The sequence below is a fragment of the Gambusia affinis genome, linkage group LG12 (genome assembly GCF_019740435.1).
Source record: "Gambusia affinis linkage group LG12, SWU_Gaff_1.0, whole genome shotgun sequence".
In the NCBI taxonomy this organism is placed as follows: Eukaryota; Metazoa; Chordata; class Actinopteri; order Cyprinodontiformes; family Poeciliidae; genus Gambusia; species Gambusia affinis.
Window position 1 is genome coordinate 10012282 of NC_057879.1, and position 18538 is coordinate 10030819.

Genomic DNA, 18538 nt, shown 5'->3' on the forward strand with positions numbered 1-18538 from the left:
GTATATGTTACCGTCTTTCTTTGTGAGATGAACGTCATTCATAGTTTCATTTATTTTACAAAGTCAAAAGTGGGTTATAATAAATGTTATAGAAAAAAAAATTCAGTAGATTGTGAAGATTTTTAAATAAATTATAAAATATATATGCTCAGATTCTATGTATCTCTCTGTCAGTCTGTCCCATTGCCAAATGCAATCTCTCTACATGTGAACTGCAGTGGGTCTTAAAAGTACAATCTTAAACTTTTTCATGAAAAATACATTCTTCTTCAACCAAATAACAATTACAAACCGAGTTGTGCATCAGAACATAACAGACTATCTGTCTACATGGAAGAAGATAGGCAAAAGAACTATCTCTGTTAGGAGAAACCAAAGGACAGGAGATGTCATATTAGAAAATTATCTATCTTACAACATGAGCGCTACAACCAGCTACATTTTCATAGCATCTTCATAGTCCACTGTTTTCTGTACAAAGTTAAATGGATCAGTCATAAAAATAAGCATAAAACAAAAACATTACTGAGCTTTACGTGTTCTATTAGCCACAGAGGATCTGTGGTGGGACAAGTTATTGAGGACACAACTGTTGGTTAGCGCAGACAGTTTGCAGTTCAGAGTTTCTTTACTTTTTCCCCAGTAACAATCCCCTCCTTGATCCAGCTTGTCTTCTTTAGGTTTGTCCTCCTCCTCCAAGTCAGCCTCACTCTCTTCATCACTGCGCTCATCTTTTTCAAGCTGTAGAAAGTGAATAGAAAGGGTTAACTCTGAATATCTGAATAACAAAAATATGGAGCTTGTTGAATCTTGGATAAAAATAAATAAATCAGAAATGCTATCCTGGCTTCTCTCACCTTGCCTTTCAGGAACTTGTAGACCATGCGCAAGATTAGCACAGCCCAGAATACATGAAGAGCTTGCAGTACCATCAGCAGGATGTTAAAAACGTAGTAGCCAGCAAAAGGCTCAAAGACCTCCATGGACAAGAGCAGGGTGGTCCGAATGATTCTGGAAGAATTTAAAACATAAACAGTTTTTGTTGCAAAGTATTGTAAGGCAACTTAAAAACCATCTAACACTTCTCTTCCACTTCACAATTCTATACTACAAAGTGTTGGTCTAACACATCATGTGCAGTTTAAATGAGTTGAGCTTTGTGACTGTAAGAATACAAAATATATAAAAAGGTTGAAAGAGAGACTAATACTATGCTGATACCCTGAAATCCTCACATTTTTCAGTACTACTAAAGCAAATTCTTACCTGTTGGGGAAAATCACCAGACGAGTCACAAGAAAGACCACAGCAAACGCAACAAACAGAGAGTCACATGTCTTCCTCCAGCCGGTGCCGTAGTTGAACATCTTAGCCGACTGTAAAATTAGCAGTTTTTACTTCGTTACAAACTTTATTAACCCCACGTCTTCATGACAAAGTAATCACTAAGGATTAGGAGGACAAATAATGAGTGTAATATAAAAGAAAATGAAGATCTCAGATCAACAGAAGCAAATGTTGCCAGCATGGTTTTTTTTAAAAATCATTCTTTAAATCCCACACAACTTCGATTTAAATTCTAGCTTTGTTTCTTATGCAAAACCCTTCCCTTTAACCAGAAACCTAAGGTCATCTTTCCTCCCTATGTGATTTTTAAATATCAAAATCACAAGATTTTTTAAGCAACTTTCCCGCCGGAAAGTTGCATAAAACTTTCTCACTGCAGATCTTCTTCTCAGAACAGCCTAAAGGGCAGATTAACCCTTTGATTATGAGCTCGATTGAATTAGGCTGTCGATTTAATCAAATTTGATCGGCCTGCATTAGGGGGAACAATTATTGTTTCATTTTCAGTGCAATCACCTCCAACAAAATGTCAGACGAGTCATGAAGCAGCATGACCAAGGTGCCGATGCGGATGTAGTTGGCACAGTAGGAGAAACCGAGCAGGAAGATGGTCGCCAAATGGTGGATCACCTGCTCCTTAAAGTCCTGGTCAAGCAAACATATAGACGAAGGGAGTCAGCATGGGGAAACAGGAATAACCTTCAATTAACAAGTGTGGATAGATGTGGAGATGAAGCATGAATTGTAATCAGGCTGAAGCTACCACAAGACGTGTTAGCAGCTCTCTAAAGTGAAAATGCAACATTAATCAGTGAAGGGATGCTCATATCTTTACCTTCCTTTTGACGTCCACGGAGATCCGGAGGAGCAGAGAGCCATAAAATCCCAACTCCAGCATGTAGTACCAGAAATGAGCTTTCTCTAAAGGCTGTAACAGAGTGATAACAAGCAAATAATAATAACTTAGAACTTGAAAAACACTTACATTAAGGTAAAGTAGGGTAAGGTAAACTTTAAACTTCCCAAGTTGCCTGTTTAGATATTAAATATACGGTTCATTTTATTACCTATTATCCATTTTATTACCTATTATCATGATAAAATAGACATTCCACTCACTGCTGATAAAAAAGTCATTATAAGACAACATGTTAAGTTTTGTTTTAAAATCAGTCAGAATGTGGACACTCCACAGTTTAACACTGCTGTATACTTCCATGAACAGATGTTAGTGTGACAAAACAAAAAAAAACAAAAACAATCATCTGTAAGTAAGCAAACCAAAGGCCAGAAAAAATGTGAAGATTTGACTTTTATCTTTAGATACACATACAACATCACAAACTCAGTAAGCTATCTGGAACAAAATACCATCACATAAAATGTTATAATCTGTTTTCACCTGAATAGGATAATGCCTCCAACATTCCCTGTGATCCCAGAACCAGGGTCTCTGTTCACAGATGGACAAGAAAGACACAAGATCAAGTCAAAATAGGGCGGCACGCAAATTTCAGATTTACGGTGTATCAATTTCAACTCACGTTGACTAAGGAGGTCAGTCCAGCTACAAATGCTGATAGATAGAAGAAGAACCTCCAACTGTAAAAACAAAACTGTAGATTAGAAATTTAGTTCAGTCTTGCATTAGATTAAATGCTCCAATAGAAGACGGTCTGGAAGTGATTTACAGATCGCCTTAAAAAAGTAAATTCACTCACGCGGCTTCAGCAAACTTCTTGGTTTGACTGGGTCGGTCTTGGTTCCGGCGAACTCTGAACCAGCTCTCAATCTGTCTCTGGGTTTTTCCACATAACACCATTAAACTGACAAGTTCAATCTGAAAAGAGAGGATGGAACTGTGAATTATTTTCTGGCTTCATCCAAAATCCTCACTGAGGAAGAGGCAGTCGATGTCACTGCGGCACATGTTTCCCCCTCAGGTTGAGTTTTCTAGGAACTGGGATTATTCAGGTTGGTCTTATGCTTCTTCACTTATCAAAATGCTATCAGCAACTACCAAGAAATGTTGAAGTGTGAAATAAACCTCTGAGAAATCGAGGCCAAAGGCTTAAAACTGGAGCTAGACCACTTTTTAGTTGAGCGGCGGATGTGCAAAATCGACTTTTTTGACTGTGCCAAGACAAAAAAAGAAAAAAACAATTAAAAATAAGTCATGATAGTTTAGAACGACAAATGAATTTCATGAGATAATTTGATAATACTAATACTTTGCCTGAGCCTATTCTACATAAATCTGTTTTGCATAATATCAGATAAAACCAAACGGCTGTTATCAGAGACACACAGTGGCGAGGTGAATCAGTGACTATGAATCAAATGGAGGGATTTATTTACATCTGACAGTTCTAGAGAGAAATCCATTAGACTACATCAAAAATTCTACTTACACTACAATTTATTTGTGTCGCCAAAATCTCTGATAACAGAAAAAAGTTGCTAAATTTGTCGTTAGTCGCTTTTTTTAAAGATTAAAAAAAAGTCAATGGAAGTGTTTGAAAAGTCGCTAAATACAGCAAAAATGAGGGAGTGTCGGAACATGGGTGGGAGCTTTTTAGAGAGACAGAGGTCAATTTGAAGGTGTCCGACATAGCTATGCTGCAAAGTTAAATTTCCTTTAAGTTGTGTTTGTTATATACAGCATTTTTATAACAACCGAAGGCAACATAATTACTTGATTGTGGTATAACATAGTACCATGGGCCTGAAAAAAACATAATTCTTCCCCCAACTTTTCCCTCTTAAAGGTACATTCTCTTTTTCTATTAAGAACCTTAATTTTATTTGTGTGCATTTGCATGCTGTCATGTACTAGCTTATCTTCAGCACCATTATGGGCAACCCTGTGACCTAGTGCTTTACAAAATCGGTGCTTTCGGAAGCTTCAGTGACTTTTCCCATCAGACTTTGAGATGCAGACTTTGCGTGGTGATGCAGGCAAAGCTGGGCTAGTTTGCAACAAACGTTTCCTGAGTTGGATGTGCAAAATCTTGATGGACTTGATACTGAAACTGCATGTCAGAGAGATGTGTAGGATGCAATCATGCAGTCACTTTATCAACTGATGTTCACAGTGAACCATTTTGCCCCCTTGCAGGAGCCCTTTAAACTCACCTGTGTCGGCTGTTTGCTCCTGTGACAGTAATATGACTCCAGCTGAGGGGAGTGGGCGGCGCTCACTTGCAATCTATTCTTCACCCCCAGACATCTGGCGATGGGCGGGGCCAGAAACCTGAGGATGAAGAGAACAAAGCAGGGGTTTATCAAATGTTTTGGGGTCACAAGCGCAGGAAATCGGGGTTAATAATACCGTAATTAATGGAACTGGGCTTCTTTGAAAATTTAGTTTTCTATTTTTCCTTAATAACCAATAGTTTGAACTGAACTGCCACAAAACAGATTTTATTTATTTTTTTATTAGTTTTCACTACTTTGGAGATGCCAAATTACATAATCATGACACAATATGTCTTAATATTGTTGTAAATCACTAATATGATCTTTGAATTATGCGGAATAAGTCAATAAAATTCTTTGCTTTTTTCTGTCCTAAAACAACAATTAATCAACGCCTTAATTTTCACTCTGCATTGATTGCAGCACCAGGTACTCAACCACTGTAACCACAAACAAGTCCTGTTCTATGAAAAGACAAGTTTAAAATGAAGAGCATTGCCTCTAGCCCTACTTAATCAACAACTAATTGTTCATAGTTTCTGTCTATGTAATCTCTAAAGATTTGTTTTCCTAATGACAACAAAGCCTTCCCTGCTCTGCTAATGCACCTGCTCATATATCCCCATGCTGCACTGCTCACTTTACACTTTCCTTGCAGTGGGGATAGAAAACAAAAAAAATATCACCTTACAACCACAAGCTTAAAACTATTTTTTTTTTGTGATATGTGACATGCGCAAACACAAAATAAAACACCACTTGTAATGTAGAAAGAACTGGGTTGTTAGTGAAATTCCTATTTTCTGGAACAGCGAGCTTAGAGATGCTGTACCTCTCAAACACGCAGCGAACTGCGACAAAGCCCAGAGCGAGGGGCAGAGCGATCAGAAGATCCTTGGGATGAGGTCTCTCAGAGTCCGGCAGCTGCTCCAGGTCTCTCCAGGTCACACCAGGTGGAAGCCAGTACTCCTGTCTCCACAAGTCTGGAAGCAAATCCATTTTTTTTTCTTCCTGTGGACAAACTGCAAGAGTCTGGAGGAGAAAAATGCAATAAGCAAACATGATTCTTTTTTTCCCCCCCCTGCAACATTTGTTATGGTAGAAAACCCCAGAGGTCGCCTTCACTCTATTTTCCAGGTATGATGCCACAGTTCCGGTCCAGTAACTAAACAGTAGAAGCTCACGCATAACGTTGAGTATTTCCTGCATGGGGATTTCTCATTACCTGGTAAACAAAAATGCCCGTGCACAAATCAACCCAAACCTTCCCAGAATACATTAAGCACATATAAAGGACACAAAAGGTTTGAAAACATGACATTATAAAGAACAACAAAAATAAAATAAAAAAATGAATAAAGAAACTTCAAATGTCTTAATTAAATGTCCAATCAGAATTCTAATTAAAGTGCAGCGAGGCAGTAGGAGGACATTCATATTCTTTTTTTTTTTTTGTTACAGTGAGAGACACCGAGTTGGGTGAAGCTGTTCCAAAATACGGCCGGAGAGCAGAACCGTACCTGTCAGCAGTAGCTCTGTGGACGCGGTGTCCGGATCAAACCTGCAGACGGAAGCATAAAATTCCGCTCGGACGAAGGTCTGGTCGGGTCTGCAGAGGGATGCGCCTCGGTGCTGCTGTATCCCAACGAGTCGACAAGAGGGTAGACACATATGTCAAACCTGACACGATGAGGGGAAGTGGTGGGCTCAAATTTCAAAATAAAGTGCGGGTAATTTGTTTGGGTCTATTAAAAGGAAACGAGGTTTTAAGAGTTAAACTGGGCAATTCATTAGGTCAAGTTAAATGGAAATACGGCCATGTTTTGTTGGTATATTCCCACTTGTTGACCTTTGCTCCCAAATCTTGAAGTAAGTAGCTTCTTCTTCGAAATTAAGCACAAATTAATTGTTTTTCTCTTTTTTTTTCTTTTTACAGCTATTTCAGGTTAACCAAACACATGAAAAACTGGATGTTTGCAGCCCATACCTCCAAAATTGATCAAATTGTTAATCTCTTACCATCTTGTAAAACATATTAGACATTTAGTAACATTTTCAGATGGACAACAAAAACGTCTTTTTGTCTCTTTTTTAAAATTCTACTTAATGTGACTTTTTTCACTAGTAGTAGCAATAATAAGAACTTTAAAAAAATTAATCAGCGTTTACAACAGGAGAAAAAAAGTCATAAACCAAAAAAAGAGGGAAATGTTAGTTTCGTGGTGTGTTTTTTATACAGTGCGTTTAACAATATCTCAACACCAGCAAACACAGAGGTATATTCCAGATGACAGTGATGGCAGAGCCGTCCTGGGTTGCTACTCACACAGAAAGGCTGACGACACTCATTGCATCAGTCCAGGACACTTCCACTACTTCAGAGTAAACAAAACTTTCACCAGCACCAACGCAGTGCCTTGCAGAAATATTAAGACACTTTTGACTTTTTGACAATAATTGGTGAAGCGGACAGGAAATTGTGCACGGTTTTTAAAACATTTTAAGAATAAAAGTCTGAATAATGCACCGTGCATAATCCGGCTTAGCCAGCGACTGTCAGCCTGGTTGTCTTACAGGATATGAAGATATCATCAGTACCTGTATGTACGTGAGCACATCTTTTCTGTGATGCAGAAAATAGTGGAGTACACACTTTCTTATGTCTCATAAATAAATCTCCTGGAGGTAGAAATGTTATTTTTAAGCCAGGTGTGAATTAGAAAGGCCTGCTTAAAGGGTGTCCCCCTGCTTTGTATTAAAAACAGAGAGAAGTATGATTTGCATGTTTCTGGGTGTGAGCTGAGCTGAGCTCATGTTTTTGTTTGTCACTCATGTTGTAAGGGGAGATCTATTCAAATAGACACACAAAGTCAAAAGCTGCTCTTTTTAGGCAGGAGTTTCCCACTGTGTCTATCCATGAAGTGAAAAACACAAACACCTCCCAGCTCGGAGATCAGGTGTGAGACATATGGAAATAAGTCCTTCATATCAGCCTGGTTTCAACCAATCTAAGGTCATCCTTTGTTTTGTTTTTTTTCTTTTTCTTTTTCTTTCCAGACTGATTTGCTTATCCGTGTGCATTTATTTGCGACCATGCACAGTGTGAGTGAGGCTGAGGGGAACTGAATGCCTTTTTTGTTGCTTTGTCAGGGAAGTAACTTGTCAGGAACCAGTGAAGCAAAGCTGGTCTTGTTGAAGAGCAGACTAATGAGGCGCGGGGGTTCCAGCCATCTGACAAACACAACTTGAAAAGAGCCGCTTTTGTCCCCATAACAACGTCTGACTGCCGTCTTTGTTCTAAATTTGTGATGACATTTTAAATATTCAAATAATTTTTTATATGGTGGTAAGAAACTGAATGAAAACCACGGTTTTGTCAATGATTGCAAATGTCTTAACGGAAGGAAAAAGTACATAAATTAATACAATGTTCTTATTAGATGTATATAATTAGGTTTCCGAGTGTGATGCTGCTCTTTATTTGTGTTAATATTTCTGTACTGCAATTATTAAAGAGAGGAAAAGGAGGTAATATAATCACCAAACTCTGCTGTTGGAGAACTACACCAAAGGCTGTCTGTTTAGAGTCACATGATCTTAATGACAGTCATATAAATTGATCAGGCTGCTGTATTTATGTCCCTAATACTTAGCATTATCTGCAAGTTAATAGACAATGCAAAGCTATTAACTTTGCAGGCTTATTAAAGTCTTGTTCTACGGTTAATTTTGGAAGTTTCTTTTCAATATTTTAAATGTTGATTTCTAGAAACCTAACCAAAATGAAGATGTGTCATTGGTTAGAAGCCCTAGAGACAAGACAGAGGGTTATTTTAAATGTAACATTACTTCATGAGGTCAAAGCTATATTGATACATTCTTACAAATAAACAAAATAATAAAAAAAATTTAATTGTTGACTTTTTAAATAATCACACGATTATTTTCCAGACCAAATCTTCCATGACTTGCATGTGGCGTTTATGACAGAAATTCACAGATTGAGGAAGTAAATTTCTCCACTGATTCTAGTTCTCAAAGAATCCAGTAGAGGTCACTGTAGGCGGGAATGACTTAAAAGACCAGCAGAGAATAAAGAATCTGAGGGAAATTTCCAGAATAAGTAAATAATTTCTTCAAATTGAAAGTCTGATGGCTGTGTTTCTACATTAATTGAGTTTTTCTGGATTCTCTTGTGTGTTATGCCATGCACGACTGTGAAACATTAGTGTATGCTGCAGATCTGTGAATGAGCGTAAGTGTAAAAAATGAAAAGACTGACAACAAAAAGGGGTGCCACTTTCAAGCATATTATTAACATACGTACGTTTTACAAGAGCTTACATGCAAGTAGTACAAACACAATATTAAGGTATGTTATCAAACTTTCTCCCAGTCATTATCACTATGATGTAGGCATAAGTAAACTGAAAATATTACAAAACAGGTGCATGCAGGAGTGGGAACTTTATTCATCTAAAGGAAATCCCAGATCTTTCCAAAGGCACTGCTGGACAGATTTGGTAGGCGCAGTGAAGGGAGGTAAAACCGATTAGGGGGAAGGTGGCAGTGTACATGTATTTCATAATCATAACTTAATGCAGTTGGTTATCAGTCGGTGCAGTGACCCTGCGCACTGAGCCCTATAAGCCTCTTAAAAAAGCAAAACCCTCCGACAAAGTCTCCTGCACAAAGTGTAATACAGATTTTTTCTTTTCTTTTTTTTTAATCTCATGAAGTCTAAATTAATTTCATTTAAAAAAGCAGCAAACAAAGAACAAGAACAGTTTCGTTTTATGAAACAGTAGACAGGAAACCTTCAGATAATGGATAATTTTTTAAGTCATCTCAGGCTGTGGCACGCAGGCCAAGCAAATTCCGGCAGGATGTACACTGAAGATACACTTTTATTAAAAATAAAAACGTAACACCCACCTAGGAATAAAAACTAGACTTTTTTTTATTTTCTTTTTTCTTTTTACTTTACAACAGCACAGACCACATTTATAGTTTGAGGCCTGCAGAGCCAGCCTTACAACAGTATTAGTTGGGTCTAAATATCTATCCCAAACTCATTTAACTTCACTTTTATTCAATCAGGATGTCTAGTTATGACCCAGCCCTGGGATTTGTAAAAGCATTATAGAATCACAAAATGACGTGACAAAGAACAGTCACAAATTATGTAATGTACAGATCCAGATGTTTTCCCCTCCGGTTCTGTTTGCCGCTGCAGCGTCTAAACTGAGAGAACAAAGATGTTTACTCCAGGTTCTGATGAATATATGGCTTCTGTAGTCACTGTTTTTATATTGTCACAGTGTCTTGCAAAAGTCTTCATGCCCCTTTGCATTTTATTGAGATTATATGATAGAACCACACAAAGTAATGCATCATTGTGAAGGGGAAAAAGACGGATGACTTTCACATTATTCCCAAATAAATATCAGAAGAGGGTGATGAATAAAACACAGAGCAATCAATTGGACTCTGAAGACGCCTAAGCAGTAAATTGACATGTGGAAATAGTAAATAGCCTCTACTTTTACAGTGTTTTATCAAGTCCAGAGGATCCCCTAAAGCGCTTCACTCTGCAATCAGTCATCCACCCATCAAGAGGAAGGTGGTCTGGTCACATAAGACTGACACATCCAGGGCAATCCAACACAACCAGAGCGACAAAGGAATGGTTTGAATCAAATCGCTGACGTCCAGTTGAGGACCTGTGGGAAAATGTGTTCAAGGGTGCTAATACTTTTGCAAGGCACTGACTCTTACAAAGAGGGACCCTGGAAACTCGCCTTTATGCCAACCAATCATCATCTTTGACATCTCTTGCATTTGTTTTTGTTTTGTTTTTTGTTTTGTTTTGTTTTTTGAAAACTCAAGCAGGAAATTAGTCAAAAGTCTGCCTGTGCAGACCGACTTTCGATCCGTCCTTCCCTTGTTTCGCAGTCACCCCTTTCTCTTTACACCATTGCATAATCGAACTGCCCTCTGTCCAGCCCCTTGTGGTCAGTCCATGTGGATGAAGGCATGCTGCTGTAAGGATCGAGTAAGATGCGGACGCAGCGTACCACCAGAAAAAGCAGCAGCAGAACCAGGAGGCCCACAAAGCACAGAGCCGAGCCCTGCTCAGGGTGCCCCGCCGGGGGCTGCATCGCTGTCGAGCCCCTGGGGAACCCGGGCGGAGCTGGGGAGGAGAAATCATAGTCCACGACCCAGTAGGGTGCGTCGCTCATCCTGGGTGTGGGTGCTTTTCAGATCGCTTATCGTTGAACTTTAGTTGTGAGGTCAGACGCTGGGAGGACTGGCATCGCCCTGCTTGCTCTTCTTTATCTCTGGGTCTGATTTTTGACGTCACGGCGTTAAATCTGGCAGCAGCTGATTACAGCGGAGTGTGGAGCTTCCCCTAAACCCGGTGGGGGAAGCAGAAACAACAGGGCACGGATCACTGGTGCAAATTAATAAGCCGTCAGGTAAACCGAGAAGCAGGCCGAGGCACGCTCAGAGAGGTTTAATCACGTCTAATTGGCTGGTGTCGGCTGGGGCTTCTTTGTAAAGCGTCTCCAGCACATAATCACTCAGAAGAAAACGAAATATCAATACTTGAATTCGCTGCTGGAAGCATAACAAAGCCAGTTTATTAAATGTTATCCAAGAAAAGCCCTAAAAACACCTTTACTGAGATTACAAAGTGAATCATAAATCTCAGATAGATAAATCACAGGACTTCCAGCGTGTTTTGTTGCATTTGAGTTAGTTAAATGTTTTGTTCATTATTCACCGAGTTAATTTCCTACAAAAGAAAAAAAAATTAATTGCATATTTCGTCCTGAGTCAGCAAGAACGTTCCTGATTCGCTGAGTTGGAAACCTGAGAGAGAGAGAGAGAGAGAGAGAGAGAGAGAGAGAACCAATATAAAAAGCTCGTGGATCAACATTTTAGTGATTTTGAAATTCGTTCTTCTCTTTGAGAAACTACGTGAGACAATGTAGGCTTTCTGCCCTGATCTCTCAGGAAAATCACAGCACGTGATAAAGATGTTGTGTAAAGACTTGTTTAAATAGAAAAAAAAAAATCTTGGGGAGTTCTCTGTGGGGTCTTTAATGAGACCTGGGGTGAAAATACATTTTCTGTAGTGGACATTTTCACCAAGTCAGCATTTTCTATTCCAGGACGCTCAGCACCCCCCCCCCCCCCCCCCCCCCAAAAAAAAAAACATGTTTCAGGTCCTGTGCTCTCTGGATGATGGCACTGAGGGGCCAATCACAGCTTCAATATGGAATCTTGAATGCATAGTGGAAGAAGAAGAAGAAAACAGAAAAGGTACCTGACTCAGGATCACCTATCACATGCTTCCAACGGGGCTGGAGTCTCCAGATAGCAGCGCGCCTGTATGAACAACATGCAGAACATGAACTGAACAGGACGCAGCATCCATCAGAATGAGGATGTAGACAACACAGAGTCTGTATCAGCAGCAGATTTGTCTGTCAGAGCTCAATATGCACTCAGTTTTCTTGAACATTTGGCTGATTTTTATTTTTATCCTGTCAAATTCTCTGAGAATTTGACAGGAAGGGAGCAGGGTGGTCTTGTTCCTCCTTAAATCCCTCTGTGTGCTTAAACCTGCTTGCTGATGGGCTGAGAGTCTGCCAGGTTTTTCTTGGTGTGCATAACATGCACTCCTGCTTTTTCAAACATCTCAAGCACACGGATTTAAAGGAGGTGACGTTTAGTTTGGAGTTCGGTGCATTTTCTGTAAACCCCATGTATTTTGGTGTGTGAATATTGTTTCCTATTTTCAATATCATTTTTGATCTGTTCCAATTCTTTGATAAGAATGTATTTCAATTTGGTTTTCATAGATTTTTAAATGATTGCAGGGGTTTAAATCATTTACTTAAAAAACTGTGTCATTATCAGTTTTGAGTGTTTTTAAGGGTCACCACAACAAGGATGATATTTATAATCAAACCAGATGCATAAACACCTGTTTGCAATTTTTCTATTGTTTTAAAATCTTTTGGGTTTTTTTTTTTGTTGCTCCCTTTGATCTTTTATTTCCAATTCCACAATAACTCGTAGAGAGTTTGTTGTCTTTTTAGCAATGGGCGCTCCTGATTTTTAAGGCTGTCTCTAAACCATGAGCGTTGAAAGCAAAGCAAATGTGGTTTGGAGTTCAGCCCATTTTCTCTAATCCTGGTGAGTGCTTGGTGGATATGCAGTGATGATTTCAGTAACACGGGTGTGCATAAGGCTGACATGACACTGTTATAAACATGATGTAACACCTGTCATGAACACAAAGGAGTCTTTATGAACATCTTTGTCTGTTGTCATGAAGCGTCATTCAGTAAATAATGACGCTTTTAATGAAAGATTGCTTTAAAAGTTGCCGTGAAAGTCCATTAAAAGTGCCAACTTTGCATTAAAGTGTCATTATTTACAGAATGATGCTTCATCACAACAGTCATAGACGTTCATAAATACTCCTTTGTGTTCATGACAGGTGTTATGTCAGTCTTATACACATCCTGTCAAATGAAGTGTTACCATAATTTCATTCTTTTACAACTAAATGTAATCTGCTGTATCACTTCAGATATTGAGATTTTACATTTTGAGTTATACTCAGCATAAAGATAACCAGCTCTAAGTGTGCTTTTGGGTCACTCATGAGCTTGACAGGTTAACAAGATCAACAACAACACAGAAAAATTTCTTATTACTGCAAATGGATTTACATTTTCACATTGCTCAAAGATACAAAACTGGAGCATCTTTGTTTAAAACCCCTTAGAGATCTGAAATGCTGGTTGGTGCAAACATCACCAATCGGCCAGGCTAATAATTTCTGACATCAGACCACATGCTGTGACATATGGCCCTCCTGGTGGCGTAATACCTGTTCCTGTTATCTACTCCTGTGGATTATGTGACAGCAGCTTTAAAAATGTCAAGGACTTTAAAAATAAGGAAAGTTGTCAAAAGTTAAATCTAAATGTGGTTTTGACCTCAAAATTAAACCGGAATTTTTAACAACTTATTTGCAGTAAAATTGTAAAAAGGTAATTTTTTTAATTTATTTATCAGAAGAGCTGAGGTAACAGATGCAGCTCAGGCAGCTCAGAGAAAAGATAAATTCTTTAACTTTTCAATCCACTTCAAACCAAAGCATGCTTCACTCACTTTCACGGTTTCAATGGGTGAAAATTGTTCTAATTAAACTAAACTATTGCAGTTATCATATGAGGTTAAACAATGGCTTCAGTAACATGCAAGAAATTAACTTATTACAGAAATCCACACCAAACCAAAGGATGCTAACAGTAGTTTATGTTCAACAAAGTCATTCAACAAGGAGACATCGTTTCAGGGTCGAACTGACCAGAACTTACTGTCAGCGATGATCCTGTTGCTGCAGCAGCCGAGGTCTCAGCACCACGGACAGCTCTGGGAGTTCTCCTCTGCAGGTGGAGCCTGGGGTCTGAACTTCCCGCACCGCCTCTTCTCCCACCAGAGCTTTAATGTCTTCACCCTCTGTAGGATCCTCCCATCTGCTCCTCCCTCCCTCCCTGCTGGTTCATCTCTGAACACTTTGGGTCTGTGAGTGGAAGACACAGAGCACGTTTTTCCTGACCAGTGTGGCTAGCAGCATTCACTACATCTAATCCTGAAGTGACACACATAAAAATAAAGTTGATATTCAAGGCAAAAGCAACTGTTATAGCTGAGAAACCGTTAGAAAAGAATCCTTTTATCAATTTATATATATATATATATATATATATATATATATATATATATATATATATATATATATATATATATATATAGATATATATTTATATATATATATGTATATATATATGAGGGCGACAGATTGCTGAGTACTGCTCATCCTTTTAATAAAGTAAATATGGCTTTGAAAACCCATTTTTGGATTAACCGATCTTTGTCAGATGATCTGAAACGCTGAAGTGTGGCAAAATAGAAAGAAACTGAATCGGCACAAATCCTTTCATCAGCACTTTGTATCTTCTTTTGAGGTTGAAGGGGTGAGTTGTTTTTTTTGTTTTATCTGCTTTTTTTTTTTTTGGAAGAAAAAACACTATATTATAATATTTTAAGAAACAAAGGTTTACCTAAAACCACATTACCTCTCAGATGGCAGAAAGGAAATGTGTTAATATCACATTGTGTTTGGTAAAAATTCATAGTAGCCGGTTATCAAGTTATTTAAGATCTATTTATCTGCGCTACGTCTCAAGTTTTGCTGAGCTGTGACATATTATGTGATAAAGATGTGGAAACAAAACAAGCTGAGCCACCTGTCTGTACCTGTGGCTTTACTCCAGATACTTACAGGGAGAAGTAATTAGTTGGCATAGCTCATATTCTACAAAACACACATCCAGTGGCCCCCCACGTGCAGCTACATGGGATCTCCCTGTTGGTTTAATTAATAGTGAGTGAATTGTAGCACAGAACTAGTTGATAATCTAATCACACAGAGTTGTCCTCCTGTGGCCATGACTGATGAGAGCCTGACCTACAGTTATGCAATTTGTTTTTTGTTGTTGTTTGTTTATTTTGGTTATGAATATCACCGTTACACAATTTCTAACTTGTGTTTCAAAAACATAGGTCACGACTGCAGGGTGCTTGTAACCTCCAACAGCCTGTGTTGGAAAACGGTTGTTTACACATTTTTGCTTCATATGCAAAACCTGTTAGCTATTTTTTTTCTTTTTTTTGTCATAGCTCCACTCTAAATGTTGAAGCATTTTGTGCAAAGTTGTTGCATCAGTTATAAAAAAAAAAAAATAAAAAAAAAGTAATATCTGACAGCTGTTTAAAAAACGAGTTCCCCAAATTTGTTCCAAAAGGTTGATGGCTTTCCTTGGTCTGCTGTGGAGGCCTGATGACATTTGTTGTGGTTGTTCAGCAATTTTAATGATAAACTTCAAATATGTATTCAACAATCCAAACTATTCCTTTTTTTTTTTTTAGAACTCTGTAAAAACTGTTTCAGTATACAGTCAATTGAGAGTATAGCAAAAAAGTAACAACTTATACGCTTCTGTAAAACAGCTTATCCTTGCCGATCAGTGTTAGTGGAAAACACATGATGTTGTGAACTGGTTTTCCTCGCAAATATTCTGGGAAACTTGTTAAAGTGTATGACAAGAGGAAATCTTTGAAATACCACCAAATTTTAAATAAAAGTCTGACAACTCATAGAAAGTAGTAGAAGGTTTGGTACAAATGATTTTGTAAAACTTGATGTAAATTTCCTTGAAAAGTCAATGTGTGATTAGACTGCTGCTGCAGAACTACCCAATCAATTTACAAATCTTTACTAGGCGGATAATGTGCTAACTACTATGTAGGCTGGAGCACAGTGTGGTGTGTGTATGGTTGCATCACTAAAGGGTAAAACATACATTGCACCTTCCTCTAACACCTTCTCAGTAAGCACACATCTCTTAGAGAAACAGCTTCCCCTGTTAAAGTTAACTTGATTTGCACAAAAAAGGCAATGGCTGTGTAAAGAAACACTAGGATGCAGGTTTGCTCACAGTGAAGCCTTTGCTCTCTGCAGACTAGTTGATTTAGTTAGTACCAAGACCTCTAATCATTTATCTCAAGACAGCCGTAAGATAAACTACCCCATACGTATTGACTGTATGTGTGTGGATCTATGGGCATGAAATATTTAAAGCCTAATCTATCAGTCCCACACAAACTGATCTGTGAGTATATCAACCGGCACTGATAGCCATAACCATGAACATCTATCAACATGTGTCAGGACCGAAATGAGAAAACTAAAGACAGACACACAGGACATCCAGAGTTTAATTTGTTCTAGAGAGAAGAGCTGCTGGTGCTGACTCTGAGGAAGCGGAGGCAAAAATAATTATATTAGCCTGCTTTGTTTTGACATTTTGACAAGATCTGCTTAACTTAACAAAAACCAAAAGACATAAAAAAGTTTGGCAGAAACTCTGGAATAAAAAAATATGACTTCAGAAGAAAAGCCTGTGTTGAGGACAGAACAGACAAAATGTATTTTATTCTATCAGGATTCTGTTATTACATTATGTACATGGAGAATAAGTTATGTGTACATATTTGCAAGAGAACAACTAAATGAGTTGGAGCTCTTTGGCATAAACGTAACCCACCATGTTGAAAGAGAGAGGAAAAAAAGAGCTGAGCATGACCTCACAGTCAGACGAGGAGGAGGAAGCATTATGCTATGGGAAGGGTTTTATGGGCTGTGTGTAAACTCTTGCATGAGAAACATCTTGCATCAGTAAAAGCACTAAATGTGGATCATTGAAGTATTTACTTTTAAGCTGAGCAGATAGACATTTTAACCTACATACAAGACTTCCTGTCTAACAAAATAAGAGCATGCTGTGCCTGTCGGATACAGCCATGAATTTTGGCATCATCGTTGACACAAATGGACTCAACTTAATCATCAATAATATTTCAAACAACAATGCAGTCTGTTCAGTAATAAATTCAATTGTCACCATTGTGTAAAAGCCACATTCAGAAACGTAAACAGAGCAGTTGTGTAAGACAAACAGGTGAATGATTGGACTTTGGCAGAACTAAACGATTCTGGAAACCTGAAGCTGCCTGAAAGATGAAATGAAACAACGCAGATCTCAAGTACTTACAGGTTATGATGTAGATTAAGAGGATACACTGCACTGCAATGTAACAAAACATAATGTGTGGCATTCCTGATAATGTAACTAATAAATTTGTTATCCAAGAGCAGCTGTGCCATTAAATCAATACATCGCTTCTTGGAATGTTTTATATTCAAATCATCTAGCTTTATTGTACTTTTATGTGTGAAATAAAACCCACAAAGCTGCATATGAAAGCAAAAACAACAGTTAACGACCTATCACATCTATTTACAATCACTCTCATTTCTGCCTTCCTTGAGATTGGAAAAGTTATTTCACTTTTCCAATCTCAACATTAAAAAAAAAACATAAACCCAAAACATTGACTGAAAAGGTCCGTCAGTCAAGTTCCACACAATTTTTACATGTCGAACCGTTTGTTATAGCTACACAAGAGGAGCATTGTTTTCCTGCTTTTTGATTTAAGTCATCAGCTTCCGATCACCTGATTTTTAGAAACCTAATAAGTGAACACTCCTGCTGACAGCATTCTTCAATATGGATACTGAGAAGATTCATCAGTAGCTATTTTCAGTGGTGTGTTTAAGATGAAGTCAGAAGAAGCACTTCATTTGAAACAAACAAAATGTAAGAAAGCATTAGAAAGAAAACGAAGTTCAGCGACAGGTCGAGACATGTCTGTGGTTCTTTCAGGCTGCGACAGTGAGAGAGAGCAAGACTTTCAGCGGGTAACAGGAAGGCTTAACTAAAAGCAAATATACATTTCTATGAGCATGATTTGGAAATGTTGGCAGTTTCTTAGAAATCCTCAAGTAAGGCTAGGATCTTCATTCTCTAGGTCTAGGGTATACACATGGAAGTGCTGTTTAGGTAGGCTTAATACTAATACGAAGTGGTAAACTTCAGAACTATGTTTTCGGTTTAGCAATAATGGGACATGCCAATTTTTTGGGAGAAACTTTTGTTTCATTCAATTGCATAATGTCACCTTTGCCCTCAACGTAAATAACTGATTGCTCAAGGCATGAATGCTACAAAAAATCATAATTTTGGAATCTTGCTCTAAATCTTAAAGAAAAACCAGATTCAGCAAAAACTGCCACAAACATCGGATGTGTCCATCTTTAGTTTCTGCCCAAAATTAAAACTTACTTCTTCAGAGTTAATTGCGTGAAGAGCGTTTCCACTGTGCCATGTTATGTTGAGTTTGCAGCCACAAATGCAAATTTGAAGCTGCTTACAATATGCCTCCAATGTTCAAAAGGAAAAGTGAAAGTATAGAGACACTTTGACACATCTCTCAAAACTTC

The 18538-nt window shown here is 38.2% G+C and overlaps 1 protein-coding gene and 1 long non-coding RNA gene across 3 annotated transcripts; both read right to left on the reverse strand.

Annotated features, from left to right (window-relative positions):
- Positions 1–15: 15 nt before the first annotated feature.
- LOC122841115 (ceramide synthase 2-like) lies at positions 16–6249 on the reverse strand. 2 transcript variants are annotated; one of them, XM_044134142.1, is made up of 11 exons: positions 6066–6249; positions 5378–5577; positions 4483–4600; positions 3069–3187; positions 2892–2949; positions 2750–2800; positions 2183–2275; positions 1864–1992; positions 1267–1376; positions 858–1011; positions 16–741 (listed from the first exon to the last, which is right to left on the reverse strand). In XM_044134142.1, exons 2-11 carry the CDS (start codon positions 5542–5544, stop codon positions 523–525), a joined length of 1218 nt encoding a protein of 405 aa, XP_043990077.1. In that variant the 5' UTR covers positions 5545–5577; positions 6066–6249; the 3' UTR covers positions 16–522. The 2 variants fall into 2 exon arrangements, with proteins under 2 accessions (XP_043990077.1, XP_043990076.1); XM_044134141.1 differs by lacking the exon at positions 6066–6249 and having other exon boundaries at positions 5378–6033.
- Positions 6250–9759: 3510 nt separating this feature from the next.
- On the reverse strand, positions 9760–14050 carry LOC122841116. Its single transcript, XR_006372341.1, has 3 exons — positions 13950–14050; positions 11879–11940; positions 9760–10957 (listed from the first exon to the last, which is right to left on the reverse strand). It is a non-coding gene; the product is annotated as an uncharacterized LOC122841116 (long non-coding RNA).
- Positions 14051–18538: the final 4488 nt, after the last annotated feature.

What these genes read in the sequence shown, in the direction of transcription:
- LOC122841115 (XM_044134141.1), bottom strand. Translation starts at nt 5,754, where the DNA reads ATGCAGGAAATACTCAACGTTATGCGTGAGCTTCTACTGTTTAGTTAC. An exon ending in GTTCGCTGCGTGTTTGAGAG is followed by an intron (nt 4,601 to 5,377) that starts GTACAGCATCTC and finishes CTTCATCCTCAG; the next exon opens with GTTTCTGGCCCCGCCCATCG. An exon ending in CGTCTGACATTTTGTTGGAG is followed by an intron (nt 1,377 to 1,863) that starts GTGATTGCACTG and finishes CTAATTTTACAG; the next exon opens with TCGGCTAAGATGTTCAACTA.